Source organism: Trichechus manatus, unplaced genomic scaffold (assembly GCF_000243295.1).
Source record: "Trichechus manatus latirostris isolate Lorelei unplaced genomic scaffold, TriManLat1.0 scaffold00055, whole genome shotgun sequence".
NCBI classification, from domain to species: Eukaryota; Metazoa; Chordata; class Mammalia; order Sirenia; family Trichechidae; genus Trichechus; species Trichechus manatus.
In genome coordinates, this window is record NW_004443991.1 from 11,185,827 (window position 1) to 11,199,035 (window position 13,209).

The 13,209-nt window shown below is 37.5% G+C and overlaps 1 protein-coding gene across 10 annotated transcripts in view; it reads right to left on the reverse strand.

The window, feature by feature from the left end:
- CD47 (CD47 molecule) overlaps positions 1-13,209 on the reverse strand; it is a 107,107-nt gene that overhangs the window by 12,996 nt on the left and 80,902 nt on the right. For 7 of the 10 annotated variants that reach the window (XR_002824393.1, XM_023732896.1, XM_023732898.1 and 4 more), the window contains 4 exons: positions 9,518-9,625; positions 6,572-6,664; positions 5,234-5,326; positions 4,636-4,728 (listed from right to left, as the gene is read on the reverse strand). Coding sequence is in view for 9 of the 10 variants with exons in the window: in XM_023732896.1 (XP_023588664.1) it covers positions 4,636-4,728; positions 5,234-5,326; positions 6,572-6,664; positions 9,518-9,625 (387 nt within the window). In the remaining variant the exon portion in view is untranslated. The remainder of the gene's footprint in view (positions 1-4,635; positions 4,729-5,233; positions 5,327-6,571; positions 6,665-9,517; positions 9,626-13,209) is intronic. The other 3 variants (XM_023732901.1, XM_023732902.1, XM_023732903.1) reach the window with 1 other exon arrangement.

A 13,209-nucleotide genomic window follows, 5' to 3' on the forward strand; every position in this document is an offset into this window, starting at 1 on the left:
AGATGAGGGAATATGGTGCATGAAGAGAGGGAAAAGAGGAAAGAGAAAATACTTACTCTAGTTAGGTATGGAAGAAGAGAGAATTTCTTTAGCAAAATCAATTGAGAAGGCCCCATAGCAGCTAAAGCCAGTCCTAGATACAGAATCAGAGTTCTAAGGATACAAAAGCATCAACCAGCAGCATCCCGTGAATCCTCTAGCAGGAAGGTGATGCTGCTGGCTAGAAAAGCCGAGTCCACCATGCCCTGGATCAGATGACTGGGTAGACTGAGGCAGGCCCCAGGGGACTGTTTTTGTTCCCTCCGTTTTTTGTTTACTACCAACTCCCCAGCACCTACCCTAGAGCAAGCTTCCAAAGCTGACAGCAATGGGGCTGGTCCTGACCAAGGGCACCCAATCTATGGGCTAGCCAGAAGCCTGCAAGGCTCTCTGAAACAGAGAAAATGGCCTGACAAGATTCTGGAAGGAGAAAGGGAAGACTGGAATGCTGGTGACGAAAAGGCAGATAAAGAGCTCAGAGCTTAAGAGCTCTGGGTCAGAAAACGCAATGAGTGAGAAGATACGAGATGATAAAAAATAAGGACCTAAAGGAGAGAGTGAGCCAGCTGGCTAGCAGGAAAAGAAACAAAAACAGACGAACTAAGTAACTACAATGGACAAAGGGGTACTGATTAAGTCTTGCTGCTGAGAGGGCAACATGTCTTCCATCTCTGTGAGGCCCAGTTACGCATCTGCTCTCAGGAGATTCCTGTGTGTTACGGCCAGCGTGTGGCTTTAAAAGAAACCTTCCTTACTGAAGGCAACTTGGGGGGAGGGGTTTTGGTCCGTGCAATCAAAGAAGAAGGCAACCTCTTTTTAAAACAGTATGGAGTAAAATGGGTTGGAAATACAGGAGCCTCAGGTTCAGCAGTCTCCCAAATAAACGAAGCAGAACTATTAGGTGCCACCATGACAGTTACATGTATATACAAACCACTTCAACTAAACCATGTCCTACATCTATTTCTACAAAGGATTAGGGAAACTAAATTCTTAATTGGTAATGTGAAGGGTCAGAGACAAAATTTTAGAGTTATAGCTCTGAGCTCATAAATTTATTATCAGAATTGATACGAAGGATTGCCAAGTGACCCCTTCTCTTCCCCAATAATACATAAGGAATAGTTTCTAAGTTCCAATTTCCAGGTCACAGGAACATCACATTTGGCTAGCCCACTTGAAAAAAGATTGTTGAAGAACAGTGATTCAAGGGGACATCATCAGGGGGATCCAGCAACAACTGCCCATCTTTAAGAGCTCAGTTGTGGTCCCGCTAACATTACAAAACTAAACAGTGCAGAAGTTAATTTCACCAAAGTTAATCCTTTCCAATAGGGATATAACCCCATGTGAGCAAAGAACTGTGATTGATCAGCGTACAGTACTGACAGCCAGCGTTTCTCTGAACCAGAAGCCCTGAGAGTTGCATCTGAGCTTCATCTGCAATGCTGCTTCTTGGCATTGGCCCTGATCTGCTCTTCTCTCCCTGAAAACACTTGATCATAAACCTATTTCTAGGTTTTGAATTTTCAGGAACACTTTTTCTAGTGGTAACAGATTCACCTCTCCACAACAATGGGCAATAAAATACCACTGAATTTTGTAAACACACACACACACCATATTATGCTAAAATATCTGCAATGTTGTGGTAAATGTGGTTTCTGATGACTACTAGGTTGATTTGCATCAAAACAGAATTATATGTCTTTGTACTGAACTAAGGAGCCCTGGTGGCGCAGTAGTTAAGAGCTTGGCTGCTAACCAAAATGTCAGCAGTTTCAATCTACCAGCCGCTCCTTGGAAACCCTATGGGGCAGTTCTACCTTGTCCTATAGGGTTGCTATGAGTCCGAATCGACTCAACGGCAATGGGTTTTTTTGGGTACTAAACTAAAAGGAGTGGTTAAAGCTCTCAGCTGCTAACCAAAAGGTCAGTGGTTCAAACCTACCAGTTGCTCCGCAGGAGAAAGATATGGCAGTCTGCTTCCGTTAAGATCACAGCCTTGGAAACCCTATGGGGAAGTTCTATTCTGTCTGACAGGGTCGCTATGAGTTGGAACAGATTCGACAGCAGCGAGTTTTGGTACTGAACTAACTGGTAATGGCTTTAAGAAGTAAAAGTGTTAACTATTATAAATAATGGATATAGGGTTACTATGAGTCGGAATTGACTTGAAGGCAACAGCTTTTTTTTTTTTTGGTGTAAATGTAGTAAGCCCAACTTTAGTGAGTTTAGTTAGTTCCTTTTAATTATTTATTTGGTCTCATATTTACTGCTCCCAGTCTTTTATCTCATTTTATAAAATTAAATGCTTCGAATAATAAAAAAGAATCCAACAAAGTTAAAAAAAAAAAATTAAGACTATAGAAAATGAAAGTAAAAATTCTACTCTTTTAAGTAACAATTAAGGCCACAAATTTAAATTTGGAAATAATAAAAACTATAAAAGTTAAGATTCTCATAGGGACATTCACTCTTAAAAGAGACTTTTTTTTTTTAAACTATCTGAGGATTTTATTGCATTTAGTTCAACACACATTTATAAGACTCTTCTAACCAGAGCATTTACAATGAGTGAAAATTATTTCAGAAATTTACAATTTTTACTTCCTGATACAAACGCTTAAATTTGCAACCTTAATGTTACTCAGATTTACACATTTAAATTACCTGAGAAGAACACATCAATTTTCCTAGTCTACTACCTTACCTAAAGAGCAACTCTCCTGTACCTTTTCTCTTCTGGCCCTTCAACTGACTGAACGTGTGCCCTTCAACTCTGGCATCAGACAAAGTGTTTGAAAAGTTAATTTAGACTTTTCTCAAAATGTCAATAAAATTGGACTAAACTCTTAACTTATACATGGTACAACTGAGCTGGAATCAACTCAACAGCAATAGGTTTTTTTTTTTTTAAAACTAGGTTAAGGAACAAAAATAATTTTGGGATCTTTTTAGGATTTCACTTTCGTTTTAATTCAACATGAGAACAGTAACGTTTTTAATTACACAGGCTTCTTAGGGATGTGACTGATGGGGAAGAGAGGGGAACAAGGTCGAGGGGTGGCAGCTAGACAGCATCCATTCCCACTTGAGCCAGCATCCCCAGGCCTGATGGCAACTGTAACACGCATCATTCTTTGCTAGACTTGGAAGGCATGTGGAAGCACAGGAAGAAAATGAAGGGCATTACACATAATAAGGAAAAACAAGGACAAAGAGCTGACCATGAGTCAAAAACACCCAACACTACTTCATAACAATTGTATGACTACTGCAGGTCACGTACTGTTCTCGGCTACTCATGTGGAGCAACGAAATCAGCAGTGTCAACTTCAAGAACAAGACACATGGTGTTTACGTGACTCAACAAAAATAGAAGATGCATCAACCTTCTTGATGCTCACTATAGCTAAAACAAATGTCATTCTGTTTTACAGTCTTCCTTGTATTTTATGGGCTTATACAGCACGAAATAAAATTCCACTGAGAAACAACTGTGACTTACAAACACATAAACTAAAGATAGGTAGACTGTAGTTACGTATTTTGTTTATCTGAGAAGCACTAATTAAAGAAACGAGGACAAAGAATGGATAACAGAATCAAACTAAATTATCACTCAACCAAGAGCTGAAGTTCATAAATAAAGGTAAAATTTCTTTGGAAATATTATGCAAACCATATGGGAAATTATTTGACTATAATAATTCAAGTTTTACATTCAATTTTAGAAACACATACAGTCAAGTTCACTGAAAGCAAAGCAAAAACTCATTTTTTACGCCATTAATTTGAAATTTTTGATTGTTTGACAGGCATTTAAGAGTTTGCTTTATACACAGGGAAAAAAAAGGAAGACTAGTGTAAATGAGATTGTAGGGAACTATTAAAAACATCTATCTTTACATATGCATTAAAAATAAGAATATATGTAGAAGCCTGTTATTTGAAACTTGGTAGATTACGTACAAAATTTAGTAACAGTGAAGCTAATTTCACATTTAGTAAGAACTGACTTTAAAAGCTTTTAGTAAAAGCCTGAAATTGAAAACCCAATGTTGTTATTATATTGGTTTTAACTAAAAATGTTTTAAAGTCATGTTTCAGAGGTCCCTGCTATTTAAATTAACAAAACTGATGGAGTCTGAATTTCAATTCCTGTCTACCTAGGGGACCAAGTCTGTAAATAGTCCGCAAGGAGAAGAGCAACTGACACAAATAGGTCTCTGCAAAAGAGCTCTATCATAGCAACAACGGGCCCATTAAAGATAGTTTTCTATAATTAAAGTGGATCCTCAAATATCTCTCTGCATACTTAGCATAAGAAATCTATACATTCCAAAACTAAGGCCATTTTCTGTTAAACTAATTTATAAATCTAAACTTTACATTACTTCATATGCTATCTATCCTCTTTATCTGAAATCATTCCAATTTTATTATTTAAAAATACAGTAGCCTTGATTTTATTTTCTCATATTTGGAGCTATCAATATATTTCTTTAGTCCTAAACTGTAAACCAACCAGAAGCATTTTCTAAGTTATACATTTGAAACTGGCAAAGGCTAACAAAAATAAGATCAACTTACCCACAACCTTCATAGAAACTAGTCCCAGTAATTCTGCTAGAGCTATGATACCCAAACCTGAAATCAGAAGAGGGCCCTGCACCGGGGTACATTCTGTAAAAACAAGTGAAATTTTATATCAGAAGTTCACAAAACAATGCCTAAAATTTTTAAAAGAATCAACAATAATAGCAATAATATCAAGTCTGTAAGGAGATTAATTCTTTTTCTAATTATCAAGAAACAAAAATTACCTACATATTTTCAATATTATTAACTTAGTGAAATGACTCCAAATTATTTGAGGAAAAAAGCCTTTGTTTGCCTAACATGCAGGTTATCACACCAAGATGAATGGAAAACAGGTCTAAAGCTTAAGGCTGTGCTTTGGGCTCCAAGTAGAGCCTGGTTATTTGAAAAGTTCTCCCACAAACACAGGCATAGCAGTTTGGCTGCAAAAACAATCAGCCCACAAGCTACACATACAGCCAATATTCTAACAGTAATGTGGAAAGCACTATTCTCAGTGGGGAAAAAAAATGAGTTACAAATGAAAAGCTCTGTCCAAGAGAAATCTGTAGTAAAACAAACTGGGACAACAGAAGAATCTGACCCTTACCCGGGATACAGAGGCTTAATCCAACCACAGCAAGTACAAAGCCCAGCACCTGAAGGATCAATATGGCAATGGCAAAAGAGGTCATCCCAAAAGCTGGGGGAAGGCAAAGGATATAACAGAAGCGTGTTAAGGGTTTTTAAAATTCAATCACTCCTACTTGCATTTTGTGCAATAAAGAATAATACTCTGTTGACCTTGGAGTTCCTTGTCGGGTAGGAAAACCAAACTGTTGCCTTGACTCATAGCGACCCTATAGGACAGAGTAGAACTGCCCCATAGGGTTTCCAAGGGGTGGCTGGTGGATTCAAACTGCTGACCTGTGGTTAGTAGCCATAGCTCTCAACCACTGCATTGCCAGGGCTCCTCTTGTCAGAGAGTAGATGCTTTTTCTGTGATCCAAACCTCCCACACAAGTAGCTCCAGATTCACACTCACTCAGCAGCATTTTGTTTTCAGTCAGCTGAGCTGGACCGGTAATTTTTACCTCAAACCCTATTAAAACAATGTTGTTTCCACCACACTCCTATGTTTTAAAATATGAATGGTTATTACACATGGCTTCTCCACATGCGTATAACATTGCTCTGGTGGAGAGAAGCATTATGCAAACAAACATGCCATTTGTAAACATCATAACCTCTACCTTGTACATCTAGAAGATCTTTGATTTTCCAATAAACCAACATCTTTCCAATGTGTAGCAAGCCAGAGATAGGCTCTAAGACAAAAGGTAAAAGTATGCAAATAGAAAAAATACTCTTTAATAATAATAACAAAAATGTTAGTGATTTACTCCCAAAATGCAGTGAAACTGATACAGATTACAGTGTAGATAGCCACCGCAATTTCTCTTAAGATATCATGCTAACTGAAGCACAATTTAAAAAAAAAAAAACATGCTAAGGTTTGCTAATAACTATAAAGAAATATATTATTCTTTGTGATTTATAACCCTGTTTTGTAGAGCTAGTCTTTAATGCAGAGGATTAGCAAAAGAAGAGAAACGGTGTGTTTAACATCTACTTATAACTTCAAAAAACTGAAAAAGAATATAAAGAAAATCATTAAGAAATTATATAGCATAATTTAAGATCTACTGGCTGCATCAAATACATATAAAGATCACTTTTTACAAATAATTCAGTATCTTGAAAACCTAAGATAGCCTTAAAATTAATCCATACAGGGAAATGTCTCTTAAGAATTCCTTGGAAAGTCTTTTAATAACTCTACTTTTATTGAGTTGTAAAAAAATACATATGTATCAGAATATATTTTCACCAAAAATGTTGTTTTTAAATGAATAAGGTAGGCAAAATCATGCTGTAACAAAAATACCTGTCATAAGCACAAAGTACTGAAGTAATATTAGTATCACCGTAGGAATTACAATTAAACCAAGCCCAGAAGCATTCTTTGTTGAATATTCACCTGTTAATAAATAAAAATAATACGTCAGATATTTTCCTACATACATCCTATTCTATGGGAAGTTAAAGCACTTAATTTTAAATATATTAATCTCAATACTACTCTTATAAACTGTGAAAAGGTTAAAAAAATACAGTTCCCCACAAAATGTCAAACAAAGTAACTATTTTTCATTATTTAAGACCAAACTTAAGACATCTAAGTCTTAACATCTAAGTTTCAACATGTCGAAACCTTAAACTGGCTCTAAGTCCTTTCTAATCACCTTACAGAATTTCAGGTGAGAAACTTTGGAGTCCTCTTTTACTATCCCTTTCATTTGATTTCATTTCTTTCAAGTTTTCTTCTGAATCCGCCTCCTTCCTCTCTATTCCTCCACTCCTTACAGTTGCAAAAAGAGCTGTCAAATTGATGTTCCTAAAACATTACACCTATATTGCTTTTTCCTCAAGAAACAATGGCTTTCTATTGTCTATCACTTCGAGTTCAAACGTGCCTTTGTTTTTCTTTCTATGAGCTGCATACCCTTAATTCCTACTGCACCCTTGCACCCCCTAAACGTAGTTGTCATTTCAGGCAGACTTGTTTCCCATGTCCACTCCCACTTCTATGTCTTGGCCAATGAACTTTGCCTCTGGAGTGGGTTTAAATGGTGGCCCCAAAGATATGTCTATGTCCTAAACCCCAAAAGTTGTGATTTTTAGCTTACACAGCAAAAGAGAGAATACCTTATATGGCAAAAAATATGATGGAGCAGAAGCTTATCCTGGGTTATCTGGGGTGGGCCTTAAATTCAATGACAAGTGTCCATACAAGACAGAGACAGAGGGAAATCTGAACAGACACAGAGGAGAAGACACTGAGACCACAGAGGCAGAGTGTAATGATGTGGCCACAAGCCAAGGAACGCCACTAGTGAAAGGCTTTCCCCTAGAGCCTCAGGAAGGAATGTGGCCCTGCTGAGACCTTGACTTCCGACTTCTGCCCTCCAGATCTCTGAAGGAATTTCTGTTGTGTTAAGCGACCCAGTTTGCGGTAATTTTGTTATGACAGCCCCAGGAAAATAATACAGATTTTTGATACTGGGAAGTGGAGTGCTGCTGTAACAAGTATCTAACAATGTGGAAGTCACTTTGGAAACGGATAATGGGTAAGAAGGTGGTAGAATTCTGAGGCACATGACAGAAAAAGGTCTAGACTGCCTTGAACAGAGTGTTGACAGAAATATGGATACTAAAGGTGTTTCTGGTGAGGGCTTAGAAGGAAATGAGAACATGTTACTGGAAACTAGAAAGTGATCCTTGTTATATAGTGGCAGAAATCTTGGCTGAACTGTGTCATCTAGTTGTATGGAAAACATAACTTGTAAGTGATAAACTTGCACATTTAACTGAGGAGATTTCCAAGCAAAGTGTTGAAGGTGTGGCCTGGTTTCCTCTTGCTGCTTACAATAAAACATGAGATGAAAGAGATAAATTGAGGAAGGAAATTGTTAAGCAAAAAGGAAACAGCACCCAATGATCTGATAAATTCTCAACCTACACAGACTGTAAAAGATGTTAAAATCAGGTGACTAACTGTTAGGAAACTATGCTCCGGAGAGAAGGCAAATGGTGTATAGCTAGACGACCTTCTGCTGAAGAGATTAGGCATGTGACTTATGGACCTACTCAACCATCTCTGAAGTCAGGAGCAGACAGGGGATTTTCCAGGAAAGATCTGTGGGAGATTCTCTTGTCTAATGGTACGAACCCCTGTGCTATACACAGGAGAGTTCCACAAGGTTTTTGAGAATGTAACAACAGAAATACTGGAAGGTTGGACTGAAGGGACTGAGAAAGGATGCAATGAAACAAGGCCATCAGACTCCCAAAATTCTATGGGAAGAAACAGGCCAATAAAACTACTCATCTGCAAACATGTGCCACCCTTCAAGAAAAAGAATAACTCTGAGGGCAGAGCCTTGGGCCTAGAGGGCAAAGCCTTGAGTCACATGGATTATTCTCAGGCTTTGAAACCTAACAGAACTTGTCCTGCTGGATTCTGAGCTTGCTTCGGACCAATGATTCCTTTACTCCTTCCATGTTCTCCCTTTTAGAACAGGAATATATAACTATTATCCTATGCCTGCTACCCCACTGTATTTCGGAAGCAAGTAACTTGTTTTCTAGTTCAAGGCCATAGATGAAAAGGAATTTTGTTCTAGGATGGAGTTTCACACATACCTGATTTAGATTATGAAATCTGGGACTTCTGAGCTGATATTTAGATGGCATTTTGGACTTGAGGTGATGCTATTATGGGTTGAGACCATCAGGGATGGTGGGATATGGTGTATGTATTTTGCACATGGGATGGACATGAATCTTTGGGGGCCAGAAGGGAGACTGTAATGGGTTCACTGGTGACCCCAAAGAACCTTACATGGAAAAAGAGTTATTAAGAATCTTGAAAGGAGAAGCTTAACCAAGATCATCTAGGAGAATCTTAAATCCAATGACAAGGATCCTTATAAAAGAAGTAGAGGGAGATCTGACACACAGAGATGAAATACACAGAGAAGAAGAGAAGGCAATGTGACCATGGAGTGATGTGGCCACAAGCCAAGGAACACTTATAGCCACCAGAAGCTAGAGGAGGCAAGGAATTAACTGTCCCTCAGAACCTCAGAGGGAGTGAGCCCTGCTGACACCTTGATTTCAGACTTTTGGCCTCAGGAACTCAGACAATTTCTTTTTTAAGCCACTCAATTTGTGGTAATTTGTTACAGCAACTCTAGGAAACTAATATACCCTCCCTTGGAATTCCCTCAACTACATTAATCCTACCCTCCCTTGTAACTGTACACCTTACCTGGGATGAAAAGAATGGCTCCAACAATAACAACTATGGTGAGCAACAGTCCAGCAACAAACAGAAGAATGGTTTTCCCTTTCATAGGATCAGATGCATATTTAAGTGCTTTAAAAAAACAAAAACGACAAAAAATTAACATGAACTCAATGACAAGAAGTGAAGCCATTTCTGTAATTTGTGAAGTGCAGAGACAAACTGACTAACTTACTATAACTTATTAACCTTTGAGAAACAATTCCTTCATATCACGTTGGGTTAATTACTTCAGATCTTTTTCATAATAAATCAATGGATAAACAGTGTCATGGCAATATAAATATGGATGCTGAATTTATAGTTGAAGCTTTATTCCTTCACACTTTAAAGAATAAAGTTATATATACCAGACTTTTTCATATCAGCATTATTAACATTTTGGGTCAGATAAGCCTTTGCTGTAGGGGTCTGCCCTGTGCATCATAAAATGTTTAACAGCATCCCTGGCCTTTATACTAGATGCCAGGAATAACTTCCTAGTTGTGTCAATCCAAACTGCCTCTAGACATTGCCAAATGTCTTCTGAGGGGCATAATCGCCCAAGGTTGACAATGATGGTATACATAATGGTGGTGGGAAATAACTTGATAATCGGCAAGACTGAGAAAAAGAGAGGTTTGCTCCACATTATATAAAATCAGTAAACCACTGGGAAATGTAGATATTATGTTTTGAAAAAAAGGATAAACATTGGACAAATCACCCCTTAGTGAAATCATTAGGGGGGAAAATGTTTAAATTGATTCAACTAAAATAATTTAATAAAAATAAACTATAAAGATGCAATAAGAGTCATCAAACATGTTACTGTTTCTGATACTAGTGTCAAGTATCTTGTACCTTCTGTGCAAGCATAATGTAATAGATAAGGCTAAAAATATTATTTCCTTTACTATTCACCTTCTTGGTTTTATTTGATTAATATTAACATTAATTTTTCACCAAGACAGCTGTTAAAGGTAACCTCAAAGCAGACTGAATAGTAGAGAGAAACTGTGTGTGATTAAAATACTCTACATGTCAGTAATGAACGGGTAACTGTCCTGAGGAGGGACAAAAACAACTTCAATGTTAGAGTGGGCAGTTAATTTTTCCCCTAAAATGACAAACAGATAAAATGTAGTAAAAGCAATTAATAAAACCCTAAATGACCTTGATAAAAATCTATGTTTAGGGAATACTACAGACACCTGAAATATTTTTAAATCTCTACCTACTCATATTTTAGGCTGTTACCAGAACTTTACTCTCTTCAAGAGGAGAGGGAAAATTAATAAATTATCAATCCTGAAGCTGACTAGCTGAAATCCACATTAATCTGAAATGAATGAGAAACATCACATGGCAAGTTCCTCAAGCGTTTACTTGATCTGTTACCTCCATTCAGCGTTTGAATTTATGTAGCTGCTACTCAGTCATACACCTGCCTTCTTAGACGGCATAGAAAAAGTACTCACGGTTTTTCTACTTCCCAGGTTTAAACACTAGCTAGGATAAAATCAACTGTACATGTCACAGAAGGCATACGCATAGGGAGAAAATGGAATTTTATCTAAACATATGGCAAGTTTTCCATTTTAATTCCATGAATACTGTTCTCTAAATAGAGCTTAGAAGTTCTGCAAAGGGTTATAAAATAGAAGCTGTTTCAAATGTACGTCACAATCAATCAAACATTCACAAGAGATTCTTTCAGGCTTCATTCAATACATAAAAGAGCTACTAAGATCAAGTAAAAGAATTGACCTAGCAGACCAGTAGAATTTCCTGCAAAAATGGCTGATTTATGCCATTATTAACAAAAATAAAGTGTTTGAACTCATATAAAATTCAACCTCTTTATGCTTAGAAGAGTTATAGGAGAAAAATAATGCCAACACCACCAACAAAAACAAAACAACACAAACTACTACTATTAACAGTATTCCACCATAAAATGGCCTCTTCTCTTTGCATGTAAGTACACTACACAGTGGATGTAACTTTAGTCGCTGCTGATTGCTTCAACTATTTCTTCTCAAGGCTGCCGTAAACTCTTCCTTAAACTAAGCAGCCATTTCCAGAAAATATATTAGTGAGATTTACTTAAGTAAACCGAGATCATAAAACATCATCTCCATGTTTTTTTAGGAGCCAACTTACTAGCTCACAATGGCCACATTTTAGTAGGGCCCACAGCAACTGTAGGGTAGCTTGTTGTTTAGTCCAGACGTCACTTTTGTCAGTGTAGCTACAGGGCAAGGAATGTGACATAGATCCATGTTGTTGTTAGGTGCTGTCGAGTCGATTCTGACTCATAGCGACCCTACATACAACAGAATGAAACACTGCCCAGTCTCATGCTATCCTCACAATCGTTGCTATGTTTGAGCCCACTGCTGCAGCCACTGTGTCAGTCCATCTCATTGAGGGTCTTCCTCTTTTTCGCTGACCCTCTATTTTACCAAGCATGATGCCTTTCTCCAGGGACTGCTCCCTCCTGATAACATGTCCGAAGTATGTGAGATGCAGTCTCGCTATCCTTGCTTCTAATGAGCTTTCTGGCTGTATTTCTTCCAAGACAGGTTTGTTTGTTCTTCTGGCAGTACATGGTATATATTCAATATTCTTTGCCAACACCATAATTAAAAGGCATCAATTCTTCTTCAGTCTTCCTCTTTCACTGTCCAGCGTTCAAATGTGTATAAGGCGACTGAAAATACCATGGCTTGGGTCAGACGCACTTAGTCCTTAGAGTGACAGCTTTGCTTTTATACACTTTACAGAGATCTCTTGCAACAGATTTGCCCAATGCTGCGTCATTTGATTACTTGACTGCTGCTTCCGTGGGTGTTGACTGTGGATCCAAGTAAAATGAAACCCTTGACAACTTCAATCTTTTCTCCATGTATCATGATATTGCTTATTGGTCCACTTGTAAAGATTTTTTGTTTTCTTTATGTTCAGGTGTACTCTATACTGAAGGCTGTACCTTTGATCTTCATCAGTAAGTACTTCAAGTCCTCTTCACTTTCAGCAACCAAAGTTGTGTCATCTGTATATCGCAAGTTGTTAATGAATCTTCCTCCAATCCTGATGCCCCGTTCTTCTTCATATAGTCTAGCTTTTCGGACTATTTGCTCAGCATACAAACTGAGTAAGTATGGTGAAAGGATACAACCCTGACGCACACCTTTCTAAACTTTAAACCACGTAGTATCCCATTGTTCTGTTTGAGTAACTGCCTCCTGTCATAGAATCCAGTAATTTCCATCACCTTTTACTGGTGATCTTTTCTTGTCCTTTAATAAATGGATCTTACCAATGAAACTTATCAAAATGTTAAATGTAACAAAGAAAACAAATTCAAGTAATTCCCAAAACGCTTAGCATTAAGATAAAGATAATTTAATGTGCTCTTAACAGCAGGCTCTATCAAATTTCCTGCTATGATTTTCTGTCTGCTGGGCAAGACATTCTATTTATACGATTGTAAAAATCTGCATGCTTTTAAAGATTTCCCTCACCTACAAGTACTGAAAATCAATATGCAAAATAAAACATATGATGAACCATCATATTTACATTTTTAAAAAAATTTTTATTGTACTTTGGATGAAGGTTTACAGAACAAATAGTTTCTCATTAAACAGTCAGTACACATATCGTTTTAT